This window comes from Pollachius pollachius (genome assembly GCF_949987615.1).
Source record: "Pollachius pollachius genome assembly, chromosome: 2".
In the NCBI taxonomy this organism is placed as follows: Eukaryota; Metazoa; Chordata; class Actinopteri; order Gadiformes; family Gadidae; genus Pollachius; species Pollachius pollachius.
The window spans coordinates 37,302,620-37,324,332 of record NC_136935.1 but is presented as its reverse complement, the minus strand read 5'-3'; the positions used below and the strand labels follow the sequence as shown (position 1 = coordinate 37,324,332).

General features: G+C 43.4%; 1 protein-coding gene across 4 annotated transcripts in view; it reads right to left on the bottom strand.

Annotated features, from left to right (window-relative positions):
- Positions 1–1,940: 1,940 nt before the first annotated feature.
- The window catches only part of LOC307071529 (uncharacterized protein), a 31,548-nt gene continuing 11,775 nt past the window's right edge, over positions 1,941–21,713 (bottom strand). For 3 of the 4 annotated variants that reach the window (XM_079730539.1, XM_079730538.1, XM_079730537.1), the window contains 22 exons: positions 21,124–21,261; positions 20,757–20,908; positions 20,502–20,605; positions 20,191–20,386; positions 19,887–20,018; positions 19,574–19,717; positions 19,261–19,396; positions 18,577–18,727; positions 17,882–18,018; positions 15,275–15,386; positions 14,668–14,731; positions 14,345–14,548; positions 11,307–11,452; positions 6,350–6,468; positions 6,130–6,254; positions 5,908–6,005; positions 5,664–5,800; positions 4,429–4,553; positions 4,186–4,331; positions 3,838–3,940; positions 3,437–3,579; positions 1,941–3,222 (listed from right to left, as the gene is read on the bottom strand). In XM_079730539.1, the coding sequence (XP_079586665.1) occupies positions 3,108–3,222; positions 3,437–3,579; positions 3,838–3,940; positions 4,186–4,331; positions 4,429–4,553; positions 5,664–5,800; positions 5,908–6,005; positions 6,130–6,254; positions 6,350–6,468; positions 11,307–11,452; positions 14,345–14,548; positions 14,668–14,731; positions 15,275–15,386; positions 17,882–18,018; positions 18,577–18,727; positions 19,261–19,396; positions 19,574–19,717; positions 19,887–20,018; positions 20,191–20,386; positions 20,502–20,605; positions 20,757–20,908; positions 21,124–21,261 (2,927 nt within the window). In that variant the 3' untranslated portion in view covers positions 1,941–3,107. Of the gene's footprint in view, positions 3,223–3,436; positions 3,580–3,837; positions 3,941–4,185; positions 4,332–4,428; positions 4,554–5,663; positions 5,801–5,907; positions 6,006–6,129; positions 6,255–6,349; positions 6,469–11,306; positions 11,453–14,344; positions 14,549–14,667; positions 14,732–15,274; positions 15,387–17,881; positions 18,019–18,576; positions 18,728–19,260; positions 19,397–19,573; positions 19,718–19,886; positions 20,019–20,190; positions 20,387–20,501; positions 20,606–20,756; positions 20,909–21,123; positions 21,264–21,713 lie in introns of those variants that run through there. The other variant, XM_079730540.1, reaches the window with a different exon arrangement.

Sequence of the window (21,713 nt, the reverse complement as noted above, 5' to 3'; positions counted from 1 at the left end):
TTGTCATAGCACTGTCCCCTGCAATTTTTAATGTCTATGTGCATGTCCTGCAGCGCACCTGTGACTGAGTCAAGAAGGGACTCGCCTGTATGGCTAAAAATGGGCAGAAATTTCAAAAATCTCTCAAAGATCTTGCCCTCCTGAGACACGTAACGCACCACAAATGTTAGTTGGTCAGTGTGACTCAAATCCGGTGTAGAATCCACAATAAGTGAAAAATACTTTGCGTGTCGAAGCTGCATTATTATCTCTGATTGTACTCGCTGGCCCATGAGTGCAATAAACTCAGTGCATACAGTCGATGACAAATATGAGGGTGTCCCCCGCCCCTTGTTTCCAAAACGTTTTAAGTGTTCATCCAAAAAAGGGTCAAACTTGGCCAGCAACTCTAAGATGCCCAAATAATTGCCGTTGTGCACTGAGCCCAGTGTTTCATTTTCTCCCCTGAAAGCGAGCCCACGCTCTGACAGAAATTTTATCACGGCCACAACTCTCCTCAATACCTCCTTCCAGTAATTCGCCTCATCTTTCAGTTGATCCTGCAGGCCCGCGTCGATCCCACGCACCTGGGTGCGCGCAAGCCAAGTAAGAACAGCCTTTCTGTGGGGCTGACCCGCTTCGTGCATCTCGACTCGGTCAACTGAGTGTTTCCAATCAGAGAATCCGTGCGTGAAAGCGGACGAATCGTTACTGAATAGTTTGCAAAAAAAACAAAACACATTTCCAGTAGATGGGGAGTAAGACACCCATTCTCTTGCCACCTTCTCTCCATTTCTGAGCGAGCGACAGAACAATGTTTTGCTCAGACATCGCTTCTGATTTTTATAGCTCCTTTCAGAAGCCGAAAAATCGACATCTTTATGTTGACATTGTGTAGGTGCTTCAATTCCCTTTCCGACCCAATAGCTTCGCGTCTCCTCATTAACTTCTCCCCAGCAGGCAATGTCTGTTGATATATCTGTTTTCGCCCCAGCCTCAGAATCAACAGGCTCATCTGCTACATTACCCACTGCTTCTTCTCCATCCCTTGTTTCCTCAGAGATTGTAGCACTATTGCTAGCAGACTGGCTAGTTGGGCTGGTTAGTTGGCTAGCGGTGGTTGGCTGCTCTCCGTCACTGACAGTTGTATCTTTGTTGGTGGTAGCTGCTACAGCGGGCTGATTACTCCTCCACATGTTGGTTAATTTGGGTGTTTTCTGTAATAATTCTTTCGCTCTTTCCTTTTTTATTTCATCTAATTTTCGTTTTTTTGCTCCGCTCTCGTGTTTCCTTTGGCCCGGCATTTTCGCTCTTTTTTTTTTATGGATCTTTGTCATTTGACATTCAGCGACCGGAGGCCCCCCTAGCGGCGAGGCCTGGGGCTACAGCCCGGTCAGCCCATTCGTTAGACACGGCCCTGGGCACAGGTAACATTTTATAATGTTACCTGTGTCTATTTTTATGAATTAAGCTAGCAAGTGTTCTGTCAAATTATATCAAACAGTGTATTATGGACGCCTAGAATTCATGTTAAACTTCCAAAAAAATGATGACAAATACATGTATGCATTTATAGATTGTATCAACTTTGTGTTAGTATTTGCAGTCCCTTGAGAGTAATTTTTAGTAAAAGTTGTTTCTGCTTTGGATTTGTCTGTGGTTTACTTCAATGTTTTTAATAAATAAGTTGAAATTGGAAATGGTTTGTTTTGGTTTCTCTTTCCTTTTAAACTACGCCAGAATAAATCTTACCTTATTTGAGTTGTGCTAGTGACCTAGTTTGTAGTTGGTCTAGTTTCAAATAGAAATTTAATGGCACAGAGGACAATACATTATCTAGTGGAAAGTGAATTCATGATTAGTTTGAGATTCAATTATTACTATACGTAAGGAATGTTTGTAAAATATATTCAAATATATCAATAATTAAAGGAACATGCAGACATGTACCTAGAAACTGTAGCTCTTTATCTTGGTTTCCAAATGTTGACTTTATTAGTTTTTATATTTCATGTCACACTCTGTTTGGCCTTTCTCATAAATTGCTCAATCCAATTTAATGTTTCAAATACAATTTTAACTTAATGGCAACTATTTGGCATGGTTGGAATCATACAAGAAAACAAAGTTAACTTCAGGTTTTATCCTACATTTTCATTGGGAGTCCTCTAACCCTTAATAAAAACACTAAACGCAAAATGATGTGAACTCTGGATTAAGTCAATATTGACCAATCACTAGTGCACAATATGCTGTAATTAAGGTTTAAATTAATATTTTTCCCCATAACTGTAATATATAATAAATGCAGTAGCCTGTACTAGCTATAGGTGATCAAAAACAGATCTGCCCTAATAAAGATAATATGTTAAATGTTTTAATGTCAACATGCAATATAGTCATGTTGACATTAAAAACATTTAGTCCTAATAAGAAGATAGTCACAGAATTCTGAAGTTAAATGCTGGTCAATAAATTTCCAATAAGCATGGCTATAATGAAAAGGATATTGTATTACACATACAAATAAATCAATCCATCTAACATCTATATATTTTTCAACTCAAATCTATAAGTTGAAAACCAAGTACTATATGTAATAGTTTATTATATTATATTTCATTCTAAAAAAAATTCTAAAAATGGTTTGTGTACTTACATAATTAACTTGGGATGATGCAATAAGTGAAATAGACAATATAATTTTGTGATGAGAGACAAGAAAAAATATACTATGATTGTGGTATTCGGTCTCCTGAGCAATGGTTCCAGAATACAGTTTATACTATTTTAGCTCCTTAATTAAAGGATTCTATTTAATACAGTTATAACTCAAAAAAGATATGATTATGTATAGTAATAAGTAAAGTGATTTTTTGGAATGAAGCTAAACAGAGGTGGTCAGCATGTTTGCTAAATTGTACAGCATGTCGCTGTTGAAAGAAAAAAGGTACCGTGAGAAAGCGTTAGCCAAGTATTGGCCAATGTAACATTTTCACAAGACTGATTAATGTTTGATCTTATAAAATGTTTAAATAATCTATAAAAAGGAATCCTAAATGCCGGTTCACATTGCGGTACCGATGTGTCATCATGGATTCTTTTCATGAAGCCAAAGAAGACAATGGTTATTCAAGCTGGTGACGTCTGTAATTCTTCACCATTTTCTTCATATCTCGATGTGGTTTGAGATCTCTTGCTGTGAGCGGATGGTCTTCCCCCATTTTTGGATCAAATTTTGATCTGAAAGACATATTTTTTTGTAGGTTTGAGAGTTCACAAGAATGCTATCATCCTAAAAGATAGAAAGGCTTGAGGCTGCCTTTGGTGAAGGTGACTGGAGGTCAAAAATGGACTTTCCAAATAGACCACAAAGGACAGACTTGACCAGGGTACAGCATCAGTAAATCATCATATAAACATTACAATAATGTGATTAAATACATTTAAAACCTACTTTTGAAGGTGTTTCTCGATGGCCTTTAGCTCGTAGACTGTTTCATACTTTGTTTGAACGGGCTCCACAAAAATCCTCCCAGTGAGTGGACATGTCAGATGGAGGGGTATGTACCTCGGAACAGGAACCCGACCAACCAATTCCTTTCAAGATGATTTAAAATACATTGATTCAAGGAGTACAGGCCAAACCCATGTTTGTTAAATATGAGCAACACATGGTACTGAACATAATATTATGTGGCTAGTGCCATTGCACTCTGATGCTAATTTAGTCCCAGGAAATAGTTAAAGCGCTCAGATATATATACACACACACACACACACACACACACACACAATGCATATAATCCTTTAAAATCCATAATTCAGATAATCCTCAATGTATCTCAAAACCTTTACCTTCTCCTTATCAATTAAGGACTTGATTGCGGTTTTCGCAGTATGGTCCTTGGCTTCTTGTTCATACTCATCCATGCTGGATTGGAATTTCTCAGCCAAAATACTACCAAAAGAGAAAACAGTTATTTGAACAGTATCATTTTTATCCTATACTTAGGTAAATAAGAATGAATAAGATTCCTATAAGTGGTATTTTTATAAAGTACTAAAATATTGACATCCCATGACATAATTATAAGAAAAGCTAATAAATGAGGAGTAGGACTGCATAATTTCAAACTCAAACAAGTCATAGCTGCGGTTTCTTCTTTTGAATGTTTTGTTTGAAAATATGCTTGACGATCTAACCTGTCTAGTGGATCTTCAGCCTCAGGCGCGATGAGCAGTCCATAAACGGCCTCTAGGATCTCCTTCATTGTGATGTGGGCGTTGTAGCCGCGGTCAAATATGTTGTGACATATCCGACCAGAACTGTTGATATTGCAGTGGTACATCTTTGCTTATGTTAAGACAGAGTAACAACTGCTGAATTTACTTCTCCATTGGCTCTTTTGCAAAGATAATAATCAGAGAAAACAGATGGAAGGATACGACTGTCACAAAGCGGAGTGTTGGAGGTTTCACGGGATAATCCGGACCAAACTGACAGTACAACTCAAAGATGCCATTCTCATAAGGCGTGTCAGGGGGACCCTGCAGCAAAATCTTCCAAAACGCTATGGACAGTTATAAATCACACATAGCAGTTATAAATCACACATAGAAGTTAGAAATCACACATAGAAGTTAGAACTCACACATAACTAAGAAATTCCACATAAAAGTTGGAACTCACAGTCACAGAACTCTTAAAACGCGATATAATGGCGCAAAGGAAAAATTTAACGGAAAGGGGATTTATTTATTTATATTTTTTAAAATAGGCATGGGCAAACCTGAAGTAAGGAGGTCTTCAAAATGTTTGTTGGGGGGGGGGGGGGGGGGCACTTTAAGTGCGGCCTAATTTAAATGGCAATGCCCCCGTGTTATTTGCCCCTTTTTGACATGCTGAATATTTTCCTCAAGTGCCCTGTCTAGATCGATTTTGCTGTACATTGAAGGTTTTTGAAAGCTTTAAGAAATCGTGAAAACTAACAAGTAAACCCAAATTACCCAACTTGTGTTACACATGCTCCTTCAACTAATCAATTCTGTCAACTAATTTAATTCTGTTTCCATATGGTTCGGACAAATGGAATTTAAGGAAGTGGGCAGATCCATGTGTGTGTTTGTGTACGTTTGCTTGCGCGTCTCCGCTTCTCGCGAGCAGGAACCAACCGGAACAATCCGGAGTTGTTAGTGTGTGAAAAACAACCATTTGAATAAAATCAGATTTTGTCAAAAAATATATAATTTTTCGAGAAATCTCATTGGACGATTTATTTTCATTTTTCGAGCAATCCTTTTTTCGAGCGATTTGATTGTCGAAAGAATCACTACCCAACCCCGGTCAGGGCCGAGTGTGTCTAGCTGCTTGACGTGGTTCAGAGCTGAGGCTGCCACACACCAGCAATACGAGTCTGTAGCAAACTCTGTTGGTCGCTATAGGGAAATCAGGCTGAGATAATACTATTGAAATGTTGTATGCGTCCAGCAGCGTCTCAACAAAAAAACAATGCTTTCAATGATTAATGATTATAGCCTTTAGAATCAGCCAGACTTTTTGCTTTCAAGTCCCTACTTTTTGCTACTCGACTGACGCAATTCCGGGTCTCAAGCTCCCTCCTCAGATAAATGATAACAATGATTCCCGAAACCAGTCACATGTGGCCAAGATTGTCACTTACTGAAGTCTGACTCGGATGGGAAGATGGTCAAGTAGGGATGAGGGTCACAATGCAGGCTTCTCAACTCCTCTAGTATACGTTTTTCCTTCTCCATTAAGGGCTTTTTTTTAGATTCCTGGATCTTTTGTTTAAAAGCACTATTTAGAAAGAAGTGCGTGGGTTGGGGGTTATAACAAGTTACTCGACATGGGAGGAAAAACAAAACATAACACGAATGATCAGTGGTTAGTTGGTTTGCACGAACTTCTCTGTCACAGTGACTTTGTTGTTGAACTTGCTTGGCAGAGACGTCTCGGGGAGGTCATCGTAGCCGTGTAGTGCAAAGATGCAACTTAAAACGGTCTGATGGACAGATTCAACGTACAACTTAGAAGATTACAGCATGAGTCAGATTTGTCTTTTGTTGTCCTTGATTTTAAAGGACAACAATTTAATATAGATTAAAACCGGATCCATTGTAACTTACCGCACTTTTGATGGACATTGGATCAAGTTTTTTCTTGGGCTTCCTCATTTCCAATGAAAGAACAGTTTCACTTTCAAAAAGTTTGAGGCCATCTGTGCTTGTTTGTGGCTTGAAACAGCAACCCCCTTAATCCAGTTTTGGATGTCAAATAAAAATAGATTGAATATAGGCTATATTTTGACCATGTGTGACTGAGTTATCGGTTCTAGTGGTGCTATACCTGTGGCATTGCTGATTCCGTGAAGTGTGTTGTTATCTACTTTTCCAAGCAGGATTGAATCCACAATGATGTTGGATTTGATCAGATTCACTGCAACGATTTCAGGTTTTTCTGTTGATCTGCGTGGGCAAGTATTCACAAAGCATCATTGTGGGGGGACGTGCAACGTCTGGCCTGCAGGGGGAGTATGGACAGGTTGGGAGCGCACGGGATTGGCCGGGGGGGGGGATTGAACCTGGTGACGAGCAGGTGTCTGCACTCAGGTCAATCAGGGAGGCTGTACTTATGTGCCTGTTTTCTGTTATAGTAGGAGACCCGGGAGCGAACGGACCAGGGAGGTCCGGAGCGAGCGTGACGCTGAGCCAGATTCACCGAGAGACGGCTAAATGGACCTTTTTGTTACCCTTTGAGATTTCTGTTCAGTTTTGTATCGCCAAATAAATCGATCTCCTGCGGAGAGAACGACAACCCCGCCTGCTCTCATTCATCGAACTCGTTACACTGGAGCCCAATCTGGGGCCGCGAGAGCAGACAAATGGACCAGTCCCCGTTGGGAAATGTACTCGGGCACCTGGCCCAGATGGCCGAGAGGCAAGGCCAGCTCCACCAGGCACAGAACGAGGTGCTCACGGAGCTGGCCCAGTCCTTTGCCGCCGATCGGGCCATGCTCCATGAGCTCCTCACCTCCGGCGGACGCGGCGGAGGACCCCGAGGGCCGGGACCCGCAGCCCAGATTCACGTCCCGAAGATGGGGGAGGCCGACGACGCGGAAGCCTTCCTCGAAACCTTCCAGGGGGTGGCCTCGACCGGAGTGGGCGCACCGGCTCCTACCGCTCCTGATCGGAGAGGCGCAGCTCGCGGCCCACAGCCTGCCGGCCGGGGCCCAGCGGGACTACGACGCGATCACCAGGGCCATCCGGGACCGGCTGGGTCTCTACCCCGAGGAACATCGGCGGCGATTCCGGGCGCTGGCCTTCAGCGAGGGGGACCGACCCTTCGCCTTCGCCCAGCAGCTGAGGGACCAGGCCAAGAGGTGGCTGGTCCCAGACCAGAACACGGCGGAAGACGTGGTCGAGCACGTGGTCTTGGAAAGATTCGTGGAGGGGCTGCCGGCTCAGACCTCCGCCTGGGTCCGGTACCACCGGCCCGAGAGCCTCGCTGCTGCGGTCGACCTGGCGGAGAGCCACCTGCAGCCACCACCGGCGAGCCAGCGACCGCCGACACCGGGCCCACGTACCGGGGCGGCTGCCCCACGGCGGGAGAGGCCAACCCCGGCGCCGAGGGCGAGATGGGGGGGGGGGGCGGTCCAGAGCGGGCACATGAGTCGCCTTCCACCTCCCTTCCACAGACGGGCGCTCAGGCGGCAGGGGAGGGGTGTTGGCGGTGTGGGCGGCCTGGCCACTTCCGGCGGGAGTGCCCCATGATGGAGGTGGGTCAGGTCGTCCGCGTCACCGGGGCCCCGTCTCCTCCCCACGGTCCCGGCGAGGCGTACCGTATCCCGGTGAGGATACAGCGGGGGACGCACCAGGCGCTGTTGGACTCGGGCTGCATGCAGACCATGATCCACCAGCGCCTGGTGCGGTCCGAGGCATTGGTGGAGGCGTTGAACGTTTCGGTGAGGTGTATACACGGGGATGTGCACGAGTATCCTTTGGTCCCCATCGAAATTCGTTGTGGGGGTAGAAAATATAGGGTGAAGGCGGCGGTTAGTTCGAGCCTCTCGCATCCCCTGATTCTTGGGTTGGATTGGGCGGGGTTCCCACAGGCAGTTAGGGGGACTACGGGGATGCGGACACGACAGGTAGGGATATGTAAGTCATGTGCGGTATTCTGCGCCGAGGCGGGGGCGCCCGACGCTGCTCAGGAATCGGGGGGAAGGGGGGGGTCCTCACCCCGAGGTCCCAGCGCCGAGATTCCCACCGGTGGAGGATTTCCCCCTCGAGCAGTCTCGTGACGCCACATTGAGCTCAGCCTACGACCAGGTGATAAGTATTGATGGGAGTCGGGTCCGGCCAGACGCGGCGCTGACTTACCCACACTTCATGGTGGTTAGGGACAGGCTATTTCGGGTGAGTCGTGACACCCAGAGTGAGGAGGTGATCACCCAGTTGTTGGTGCCAAGGAGCCGCCGGGAAATGGTCTTCCAGGCGGCGCATTACAACCCAATGGCGGGCCATTTGGGGTACGAGAAAACACTCAACCGGATAATGGCCCGGTTCTATTGGCCGGGGATTCGGGCGGAAGTGCGCAGGTGGTGCGCATCCTGCCCCGAATGCCAGCTGGTGAATCCCCCGGCCGTCCCCAGGGCTCCCTTACGGCCCCTCCCCCTGGTGGAAGCCCCCTTCGACCGCGTTGGCATGGACATTATCGGGCCATTAGAACGTTCTGCACAAGGGTATCGATTTGTGTTAGTCCTGATCGACTACGCAACCCGATACCCGGAAGCAATTCCGTTGCGCAACATCTCCGCGAAGAGTGTTGCGCAGGCGTTGTTTCATGTCGTATCGCGGGTGGGAATCCCGAAGGAGATTCTCACTGACCAGGGCACCAATTTCATGTCACGCACGATTAGAGAACTTTACGGGTTGTTGAAGGTCAAGGCCGTCCGCACAAGCGTCTATCACCCAGCCACGGACGGCTTGTGTGAGAGGTTTAACCGGACGTTAAAGTCCATGATCCGCAAGTTCGTACATGAAGATGCTCGAAATTGGCATCAATGGCTAGACCCTCTGTTGTTTGCAGTGCGGGAAGTGCCCCAGGCTTCCACGGGGTTTTCCCCATTTGAGTTACTCTATGGGCGCAAGCCCAGGGGCGTCCTGGACCTCATTAAAGAAAACTGGGAGGCGGGGTCCAGTGACAGCAAAAACGAAATCCAGTACGTCATGGACCTGCGTGCAAAGCTTCACTCACTAGGGGTATTGTCACGTGAGCATTTGCACCGCGCCCAGGAGAGTCAGAGACGCCTGTACGACAGAGGGACTAGATTACGCGATCTCACCCCGGGGGACAAGGTCCTGGTACTGCTGCCCACCTCTAACACCAAATTACTCGCGAAGTGGCAAGGGCCCTTCGTGGTCACGCGGCGAGTCGGGGACGTGGATTACGAGGTAGCGCGTTCGGACAGGGGCGAAAACAAACAGGTGTACCACATCAACCTCCTGAAGAGGTGGAACAACGTGGTCCCTGTCGCGTTTGCGTCGACGCTGCCGGAGGGAGAAGAGCTCGGGCCGGAAGTCCCGGGCCCAGGTCCCACCCCTCCGGTAGGTCAGGGCGAGGACCTCTCGCGGAGTCAGGCGCGGGACGTTGCCGGCCTGCAACTCCAGTTCGCTGACGTCTTTTCGCCCCTGCCCGGTCGCACCCCGCTAATTACTCACGACATCGAGACGCAGCCAGGGTTAAGGGTGCGGACACGCCCCTATAGGCTGCCCGTCCACAAACAAGATGTGGTACGGCGCGAATTAGCAACCATGTTAGAGTTGGGCGTGGTCGAGGAGTCCCACAGCGACTGGTGCAGTCCCGTCGTGCTTGTGGGGAAGCCGGACGGGTCGGTCCGATTCTGTGTGGACTATCGTAGGGTGAACGCGGTCTCAAAGTTCGACGCCTACCCAATGCCTCGGATCGACGAGCTCGTGGACCGGCTTGGCATGGCCACCTATTATACGACTCTGGACTGCACGAAGGGCTACTGGCAGATTCCGCTGTCTCCAGCAGCCTGGGAAAAAACGGCGTTCTCCACTCCGCTCGGTTTATACCAGTTCAAGGTGCTTCCGTTCGGGTTGTTCGGGGCCCCGGCCACGTTTCAGCGACTGATGGACCGGGTGTTACGGCCACACGCCGCGTATGCTGCTGCCTACATTGATGACGTGGTCACCTATAGTGGAACGTGGGAGCAGCATGTGCGGCAGGTGGCGGCCGTCCTTCAGTCGTTGAGACGAGCGGGGCTCACGGCCAACCCGAAGAAGTGCGTAATCGGGCGGAGGGAGATCCAGTATCTGGGGTACCACCTGGGGGGGGGGGAGGTCCGGCCACAGGTCGCTAAAACCACGGCGGTGGCCGCCTCCGGGTCAGGTCAATCAGGGAGGCTGTACTTATGTGCCTGTTTTCTGTTATAGTAGGAGACCCGGGAGCGAACGGACCAGGGAGGTCCGGAGCGAGCGTGACGCTGAGCCAGATTCACCGAGAGACGGCTAAATGGACCTTTTTGTTACCCTTTGAGATTTCTGTTCAGTTTTGTATCGCCAAATAAATCGATCTCCTGCGGAGAGAACGACAACCCCGCCTGCTCTCATTCATCGAACTCGTTACAATCATAAACTCCGTAAATATCTTGTACAAATCTATATACCCTACATATGAATACCATTAACTATATGAAGCATAGATAATAAATAAATGGCATAAACCTCCATTTGTGTGTGTATGGATTTGCTTTTAAATTATACAGCAAATTTGTGGTTAATGTTTGGCCTTGTGTAAGGTTGTGGAGGAGCATGCTAATTAAACGAATGAGCAGTGATATCTATAAATTGGCGTTTGCTTGTCTTACCCCGATTCAGACGAGTTGTATAATTCCAAATTTATCATTATGCTTCTAAAAGGAGTTTGCTGGTTTAGACTTCTGTTAGCTGCTTCTATTGACCTGCTGAGTTGCAGCAGCCTAGCTCCTCGTGATCTGACGGACTACACGTTTAATTACTTTCCAAAGATTTCCAGTTGTTCCCCCATCAAAAAATTGCTTATTCAAACAGGAGCTAGGCTACTGTAAAATAAATGGAAGCATCTAACGGAAAGCAAATGCTAACGCAGCGAACTCCCCTTCTGGGCGCACAATGATGAATTTGGAATTAAACAACTTGTCTGAATCTGGTTAAATCGCCAGGAAAACGCCAATGTACAGATATCTTGGTATATTCCTTTTAATACATTTCTGTTTGATTGAAAACCATTATGAACTTACCCAAAATCGTTTCCATCCGTGAGACATATGATGCGAAGTCTACAATCAGGGAATCTCTTCTTCACTTCTTCCATTTCCTTCACTCCATGCTGCAAGGCATCGTACAGAACAGTCCGGCCTTTCGGTTCAAGGTCACGCAGATATTGCTGTAATTTAATTCAGGTCTGAAGTTAGGACAATATTAGTCTCACATATCTGGCTTTAGATTAACATCTAAAATCTGAAGGCAGACAAGCTTAAAGGGGACATATTATACCGCCGGGTGTGAGTGTGATGAGCCTTACAAGCCGTTTCGAAAATCTGCCCCATACGGATAGATGAGCAACGTTTACTTCAGTCCACTGGGTAGGCTGGTAGACTGACCTATCCAGCATAGATCTAGGTGGAAACGGCTTGTAAGGCTAATCACACTCACACCTGGTGGTATAATATGTCCCCTTTAACACAAACTCTAAAAGTACTGGAAGCATTAATGAAATAATTTGAATAAACATAATTTACTAACGATAATCCACATGAATACATTAACTTGTCCGTGAACAACATTTCTGTCTGATCACCTACGTCTTTTGTTAACAATAATAATAATGGATTTTATTTATATAGCGCTTTTCTAGACACTCAAAGACGGTTTACAGTGAAGGGGGGACCTCACTAACCAGTAGCACCCACTTGGGTGATGCACGGCAGCCAATCTGCGCCACCACACACCAGCTTGAGGTGGAGAGTGAGGGAATTAATGAGTCAGCCAATTATACAGGAGGATGATTAGGGGGCCAGATTGAATGAGCCTGGTCGGGGCCAGGACACCGGGGAAACACCTACTCTTTGTGATAAGTGCCCTGGGATCTTTTATGACCTCAGTGAGTCAGGACCTCAGTTTTACGTCTCCACCGAAGGACGGAAAAAGATCCCATGGCGTGAAAAAAGATCTCTTTATCAGGTTTCTAACATTAATATGAGTTCCCCTAGCCTGACTATGGTCCCCCAGTAGCTAGAAATGGCGTTAGGTGTAAAACGAGAACTAGGTATCCTGCTCTGCCTTTGCAAAAACAAAGCTCGGGCGCGCCAATTTGGAAGTTACCAAGTTATCTCCCCTTCTCTGCTTTGCCCGCCCAGAGAATTTGCCGGCCAATGAGACAATGAGCTATGACTGTACACTTCTTTGTTATTTTGATAACCGTTCTGCTGTTGGTGTTATGGCGCATAACACGTTGGGTTCTCTGACGTCTCTGGTATTTCCACAACGAGACTCGTAGTGGGGGTTATGGGTCGGCTTAGCTCAGGAGGTACAGCAGTTGCCTTGTAACCGAAAGGTCGCTAGTTCGATCCCCAGCTCCTCCTTGCTGATTGTTGATGTGTCTCTGAGCAAGACACTTAACCCTAACTGCTCCTGACGAGCTGGCTGTCGCCTTGCATGGTTGACTCTGCCGTCGGTGTGTCAATGTGTATATTAACCGATGTAAGTCGCTTTGGATAAAAGCGTCTGCTAAATGCCCTAATTGTAATTGGGTTATCTCAGCCATGGTGGAGAAGGAATTGGGGGAAAGGAAGTTTGGCTTTGGCTCCCTGAAGTGCATGCCCTGCGACATGGAGGAGAAAGGGATTGTTGCCCATGATTGTCTCCCATTGTGAGCGGGCAGCGGGGCTCTGGCGGTAGTCAATCGCGGGCGACAATCCCTTCCTCCTCCATGTCGTGATTTAGTCTACTTCAGATATATGAGGAAATGGAAGAACCAGAGACGTCGGAGAACCCGACACAGTCGTTTGAGATTCATAATATCGGAGGCGCACACAGCTTTTGGCCGTGATAATATATATTATATGATATAGGTATCTATGTATAATATGATCTTATTTAGATATAGAGCTCCAGGACTCCCACCAGAGCACTTGGAGTGTTCTATAATATTTACAAATCACAGCCAAAGGCTGTGTGCGCCTCGCCATTGCGATATATCCACTGTAAACAGAGCACATGATACCTTGGCCACAAGCTGCTCAGGGCCACACCCCCACCCTGCTCCTTGACCCGCCTCTCTCCTCCTCATTTGCATTAAAGTTACAAACACCAGAACGGCGCGTTTGGGGAAATCTCAATGTGCAACTGGCTCTTAGTGGCTGTAATTCTGTACCACGGCTGAATTTCGGCAACGTCCTCAAATACTGTGTTAGGGGCCCACTAATACCTATATTAAAGCATCAGTAAAGTAGCATGCCTTGGGACCTTTAATGTTTTGATTTAGGGACCCCTAGCAGCAGTAATTGTTTTTCGAATATACTACATTGGACTGGCTCGGCATTGTTCAACTTGGCAGCCCAGCCTGGCTGTGATTTGCAAATCCATTAACAAACGGGTTTCTGGCTTGAAGGTGTGTCTTATAGAGCCCGACCGATATATCAGTTGGCTGATTTTATCGGCCTATCACAGATATATCGTAGCGGCGTATATGTTGCCGATATGAAAACTTAGACATTTATTTCAGTTGGAATTTTTTATTTAAGTTTGAATTTATCATGAAGTTATCATGTCTTTCAGGGCTCCAGAGTGCAACCAAGAAACTGTTCAGTGTGACTTAACATTTTCATTGCTCACACAGGTGCGCCTGACATTTACCACATCTCTGTGTGTGGAGCGTTATTTTATTTTTTTCCTTCCCACATTCTGCAAAGCCGTGCCCCTACTCTGCCTCAGATTCACTCTGACTCGGGAGGAGAAAGACCTACCTTAAAATCGGAAGGCTATAATATAAGTTAAATATTCCGCCTTTTTTGCTTACTTATATCAATAGCAAGTCAAATTATTTCAGATTATTCCTGTTTACACATAAGACAAAGTTTCCCACATATTTCTCAGAGTGTTACACGATGTCCTCGCAATTAGGAAAAAAACGTGGTAAATATCGATATCAGCAATCCAATAATGGAAATTCAACAGCGATGTCAATACGGCTCAGCATGGCCTAAAGGGCTAATGGAAAAGTGCAAATATTTTACCTTTTTCCAAAATAATAATGTTCAATAATAATTTTTCCTACCTTGAATTTTTCCAGAGTTTCTGTAAATGTATGGATGAGTTTCACGTCCGAGCTGAACCTCACAAAGCCGATCACGTGATGAAAATCATAGGCCATGGTCCTTGTTGCAAAGCTGTCAAATAGCTCCTTCACAGCATCTATTTTCCTCATTTTCAGCTCACCATAGCATTCCTCATCCATTGAGGAACTGGTATCCATCAGCACCTAAAAAAAAAAAAAGATTCTACCAGTATTGCAATGTAAAGTCATTGCTATACTACTATTATATATTCAGTTAGCAGATGGCCATGACATATAATGCAAGTATAAAAGTAAACTATTACCAGTATTGCTTCTTTCGGAGTCCTGCAAGTAATAAATGACTGGTCATCCGAAAGATTACCAGTTCTGTGTAAAAGAAAATGAAAAGCAGGAGAATCAGAATTTCTACAAGTCGACAATTGTTCCTGCAAAATATATTTTTGCAGGTTGACTAGTAACCAGAAGGTTACTAGTCCAATCCCCGGATCCACCCACTATCTTAATGTCGAGGTCTCCCTGAGCAAGACACCAACCATAACTGCTCCCGTTGAGCTGGCTGTTGCCTTGCATGGTTGACTACTCCGTCAGTGTATGAATGGGTGAATGTTAGACAAGATTGTTAAGTGCTTTGAATGGCCACTGGTTACAAAAGTGCTATTTAATAGCATTCAATTTACTATTAAGATTTCCTTTCAAAAATGGCAAATATGTTAATGTATTATAATGTAATTTAACAGTTGAAAAGTGGTCCGCAGCTTTTCAGTTGAGAACATCAAAATGGTAACATTTTAGCAAATTGGCTTATTTGACATAAAATAAATGTACATTTATGTTCCACATAAGGCAATATATATGTTGTGCACACATGAGTGTGTATTGTTAGTAAAGAAGTGAAACTGATTTTCTTACCTGGCGGCCAGTTCCTCCAAATTCAGATGGTGTTCTTTGCCAATGAGAAAATCCCAGACATGAATCACTTGTGGTTGTATTTTATCTTTGCACAGACAAATACCGAGATTATCTGCCACAAGAAGAAATACGTGTTAATGAACCATTAATGCACTAGAGACTATGTATGCTGATCCAATGGCACTGATCAAATAATTGACTTATTTTGTTAAATGTGGCACAAGAAAGTAGTTATGCTAGCTGGCAACAAATCATTTAATCATATAAGTGTGTCTGCATGTGTGTGTGTATACTAGAGTTCAAACTGTATGAACATTTGATACCACTAGTATAGTGACCAAAAGTCCATTGTGACAAAAAAGTCCTTTCCCCAAGTTTGTTTTCATAAACATTAAAATAATATATATTCAATAGTTTATGGAAACATGAAAACCATATGAAATGTGCATTAACATTAATGAAGGTTGAGCCCTCGAAACAATTTTTTTTCTGCATCTTCTGCAGACAGGCTGACCATCTTCAATTAAAGGAATACTTCACCGCTTCAGAACCGGCGTTCTATCATTGTAAAATCGCTATTGTAACATAAAAAATAAAAAAAAATCCCTCAGTGCAACCCAGTCTTCTCTTAGCCCAGCTTTCCTGATCTAAAGTTCTCCTGACATGACGCCAATTGGTGAGTTTGACGTCATCTCAGTAAAACTTTGCTTGCCTGCTAGAAGGGCCAAGGACTACAAAACACTGCTACCGCAAATTTGTAAGCCCACCAATAAGGAATGAGGGGGGCGTGAGCTCGCGTACGAGGTGTAAACACAATGTCCGCCATGTTTCTTCACAGCTTAGCTCAAGAACTAGACCGACATAAACCTGCGACCATGGCAGAAGCAAATTTGCAATGAGAAACAGCCAAAGTGGATTTTGAAAATCTTGCTGGATTCTGACAATCAGGTCTATTTGTACGAGCCAGAATACAGCCAGGAAGAATTGAGACAAGTAGAGGTGGAGGCTGCTGCGGCTGCAGCTGAACAAGCCTTGCCTGTTGCCGAGGACAAGGAGCCGGAGCGTGCCGGAGTGGACTGGTGGTGTACCTGTTTGCTCTGTTTGCCTATGGACACTAACAAAGAGTCCCTGTGCTGCAGCGAATTTCAGCGATGCCAGTTTCTTCTAGAGTAAATGGTTGAATCTGGCGAGGACGGGGCCATGTGTGTAACCTCTCACCCAGGCTTTACGTCTCATCTGAACATTTGGGTATTGGACACATATTTCCCGACCCAGAAAGTGAACTGGAAAGGCCAGCCAAAGCCCGCCAGGAGAAACAGACATCTGAGCATAGAGTAGTGTTTGATTTTTTTACTAACACATTGGCTACAATAGTTTTGAGTCCCGGGGAACGTGACAATGGAGTTATCCGAAAGTAGCCAATCTTATTGGCAGAGCATAGGCTACATTACGTTAGCTTGAAGTCGTGTGTAAGTAGCATACAGCATTGTGTAATGCTGTATGCTACTCAAGGCATATCTTGCTTTGCCAATGTTGTTCTCTTTCTTTCTTAGACAGAATCGGCTTCCTGTGTTGTCCAGGCCATCAGAGCTAATTACCCAGCACCAGATGGGCAGTACCTTGGCTACCAGGAGACGGAAGATTCTCAAGATGAGCTGTAACTATTTTGACTCTAGCAAACGCACCCTACACGTTTTATTTTTGTAAATACTTCATATTTTTTCATGAATTAAACTTCAAATTAATGTTGGTTGTTGTGATTTGGTTACTAACCCAAGTGCTGTAATACTAAAGTAGGCCTATTGTATAAGATAAACACTTATTTCAACTGGGGAGAAAAGGTTTAGTACAAATACTTATGCTGAGCTACTGTATACTGCTCGCACTACCACACACGCTAGCATAATGGGTCCGTCCCCTCCAAACGGAAACAGGCGGGCGGTACAGCGAGCGCAATGCACTGTTGTAGTTGGAGATTTCCTACTTTGAGCCAGAGAGACCACATTCCGTCTTTTCTCAGGCTAGGATGAACCGATTTCAAAAATGTTTGCACATTTATAATACATAGAATTATTTACTTCATATAACCTTCATAACTCCACTGGTGAAGTATCCCTTTAAGTTTCCCTCAACAATCCTAGAAAAAACTAAGTATGCTTTAAATTTAAACTGAGACACACCAACTGATCATAATCCCCCTTATCTGCTTACTGCCATTCGCTAAACAATTTAACACCTGGATTAAAAAGCCAAACTATTATAATTGAATCCTCTAAATACAATGGATATTTTGGTGTTAGGACAGAGCAGTAACTTGTTTTCACTAGGCTCATGCCTTCCAGCATTTCTTTCATTGTTGCAAAAAATAAACATGCCGGCGGAATGTTGCTTAGTGGTTGATGCTGGAGAGGGCATTTTTCAAAGTGCATGGTTTCAATGGTTTCAAACATGGTTTCAATGATACAATATTTGAAACAGTTGTCCTGAGAGTTGGGAATCTACTGGTTTATCGAAAAACCTGTTACAATTTCATCCCTAGTGTATACATACATAACAACATAATTCTCTTTATTATCTATTGTATATCTATTGTACTTAATGCAGTACCTTCACTCAGAAGGACAGGCAATGGCCCAGATTGGCCTGCTTCCTTGAGTTGGAGTGGAGGAGTCACTCGTAGGAAGGGGAACTTAGACACTTTCTCTGTCATGTGGGCAAAAGTCTTCTTCATATTCACCTGAAAGCTTTAAGCAGAAACATGGACTTTATCACTTTAGCTTTTGCTGCCTTTGCTCCATGGCAACTTTCTGTAAGATATAAACCACAACTTGTTGGTGGTGGTAAGAAACCTTGGCCTTGCCTCGGCCGCATCACCATCGTACATTATGTATCAATAACAGGACACCCCAGATTCTGCTAATAACAGTTGCCAATAATGATAAGATATTGGATCTATATAGATTTGGTCTTTTATAAGCTTCTTAATCAGCTAATTAATCAGCTGAAATAATAAAAATCTGAGGTAATACTTTTAATATCAGCATTGTAAAAAACCGGATTGGTCAATAGCACTCCAATAGTCTACATTATTTTTTCCAAAATGGGGCACCTCTTACTTTTAACAGTTCTGTGTAAGTAAGTACCCAACAATTTGAATATTAAAAAACAACACTCAAATATAACTATCCAACGGATATTTCCTTGACAATGCAGAAATACTGTGTTAAGAGGCCAAGCAGAGGTGGCTTAATCAAGTCAGTTTTATATTCAAAATGGTATATCTTTGTTAAATGGCTACAGACTTCTCTCCAGGCATGTCAGCATGAGATATCCAGAAGAAGTATGTTTTAAAGGAGGGAGGCAGGCTGAGCAAGATCTTCTCCAGAGCAATGTCTCTCTTCAGTGAGCTCTCCCGCAAGTCTTCTTCATAGCAGTTTGGAATTCTCTCTCCATCTTTGAAAGAATAAAGGCAATGTGAATTAAGCTAAGAATATTGCAAATGATTACATATGGTCACAAAAAATACTTTTCATTGTAGATCAATCCTATGAGCTCCCTGGCCTTTGTAAAGTATTGTTTTATTGATGTTGATTACAACATAACATTGATTTCATGTTTGCTTTGTACCTTACCTTTAATACATATTTCTGTTTGACACTTCACAAACCAAAATTCTTTAAATTCCTTATATAATTTTTCATTATTAAGGATTCATGGCTAATCAGCTGTCCAACAATGTCCAATTATCATATTAATGGGTGTTTAGAGAAGAATATAAAAATGGCATGGATGTGGGTCTTTGTTTATTTGATAACGACAATTAACTAAAGGGACGGGTCAGATTTATGCATGCATCATTTTTTATTAAATTTACAATATATTATCAGGTTGCAGTTTCACTTAAAGAATGGCATCTATTGACTAGCAAAGCGCTTAACTAGTATGTTACATGTGTACAAACTGGTGCTGTAGACTTTTCAATTTACCTCTGATCTTTTGAAGAACATGAGCTCTTTCAAAGACAACTGGTGTTCCAGGTACATTGACTGGTTCACAAAAACGAAGTCCTTCCTCAGATGTCAGTTTGATTGGTGCATAATTTTCATGCACCTCAGACTCATTCTGGTTAAATAGGGGGAAGGTCATTATTTTTTAAGTAAATTGGACATCATCTTTAAATAAAATTAGGCTGAATATGTTTAATAACAATTGATAGTGATGACTTTCTGGAATTCCAATCGACACGTTCAAGCTAATTGATATCAACACAAGGTCTACAGCTAGTAGTATGAAACGTACCTCTGATGCTGCTATGAGATATGCCCAACAGTGTGTTGAAAACTCAAAGACGTCAATGTCATCTATTGGTTTTTCCTCAGTGCGTTGTCCAGGCCTTGGCAAAAGTTCTCTAAACAGCACATACAGTCCCTCAAAGATTGCTATCTTTAGAGGGTGGAAGATAATAAAAACATTATGCATATGCATGTGGATATATGGAACTTATATGGAACTTTGAGTCTGGAATATTAATAACATTCATCCATGTATCATTCATGAGAGTGGTGTGGTACAACGAGCACAAAGATAGCTAAATGCTAACAGTACCACATACCTTCTGAGTTTTGGTTACAATGTCATTCTTGCAGATGAGCTGGTACAAGCTTTGTGCCAGAGGGTTACAGCCAGTTAGTTTGCGAATATAAGCAATGACCTTTAGGAAATTCCCTCCACACTTTTCTGATTTCTAAAAGAGGGCAAAAGCATTTTGTTTCTTGAAATAATACTGATAAAAGGTTTGTAATGGAAGCCATATCCAGCTTGAATGACTTGTAACATAGAAATTACTAACATAGGTATTATTGAATATGATTTATATATTATTCAATTAAAATTGCATGTAATTGAATGTGGCTTACAACAGAATACAGTGAGGCGAGAAACACACTCTGCCCTTTTGTGGTTTGAGGCACAGACGGGTCAACATCATTACTGAACAATGTGCTATTGTCTTGGGGTTCGTCGTGACACGTAGACAATGAAAAGTTAACTGATGAACTTCTGTCTTCAGAGATGCCACAATCTTCCAATATCTCGCCAACACCATGGTTCCCTCTGTCAAAATAAAGTTGAGTCTGATAAGAAATTATTCGAGCTGTGAGGACAGCATTTCAAATTTTTTATACAAAAAAACAACTGAAAATGAAAAAACATTTAGATTTTGGATTACTGGTAATGTAGAGCATGACCTGGGACTCCACTTTCAAATGACAGTTTCTTTTTCAAATCATTAATTGTGTCTGTGGTCAAGTTTACAGAGATTTCAAAGTTTCCCTGGGGGTGGAAGACCGAGAGAGTGACAGAAGAATGACATGTTAACTTACAATTTATATTGTATTGCAACTAATAGGAATGAAACAAGTGTCTATCAGGAATAAATTGATTGGGTCATCTTAAAACAAGATATTGTGCATCAAACACCCACCTTGAGCATTATGTGACATCGAACAGTATTCTCTCCTGGAGTATCTCCAACTCCACTGTTTTTAATCACGATGTTACTTAGTAGGTTCTGAGTGGGTGTAAATATGGCATAGAGTAAATCTTTGTTCTTGATATGTCTGTCTTTTAAGGACCCTGGGGAAAGGGTTAAACATAAATGTTTATGAATGTATCGTACATCATATATGATTAGGGTTAAGCAATTAAGATCAACAGAAGAGTACTGGCTGAATACATCAATGTGTAAGGATTTATAATATATAAATAATTGTGTAATGTTGTTTAGGGCTCATAGAAGTACCTACAGTTTTGTATCCATGATTTAGACAAAAGGTAAATGCTGTTCTTACATGTGTTGAGGAAGGGGTCATCAGTTAGGGGCATTCCGTCCAACGTGTACAGACAAACACCTTTACTGTTGCCAACATTTTCAGCAAGACAAATCCTTCGCATTAAATGTTCAACTGTGTTCTGTGCAGGATCCATTTCTAGAAGAGGAACAAATTATGAATTGCCATTATATTGCAAACCTCATATGGATAACCAGGGAGAACCCAGTATGTTTAGTAACCTACTTGGCTCAATTACTCCCATAGGAGAACTGAATTGGCAGACACATGATATTCACATCAAGTACATTAATCAGCCTGTTCTTCAACCCTAACGACCCATATGAGTGTTAGCTGGCCCAGAGCCTCGAAGGAGTCTGCATTAAGTCACGTATGTCAAGTTCCTGTCTGCTTGAACAACATGGATAACATTTCTTTCATTCTAAGTAATAAAGGCAGTATTTTCAGATGGTCTTGGCATTAAAATGTGTTTCGATAACATTTCTAGAGAGAATTGTGCATTTTATTTTCAAATCCATTGTTTAGTGAATGAATATTAGTTAGTTAATGCAATGTTTTCTATCATTTATTTGGTGATTGCTATTGATGCT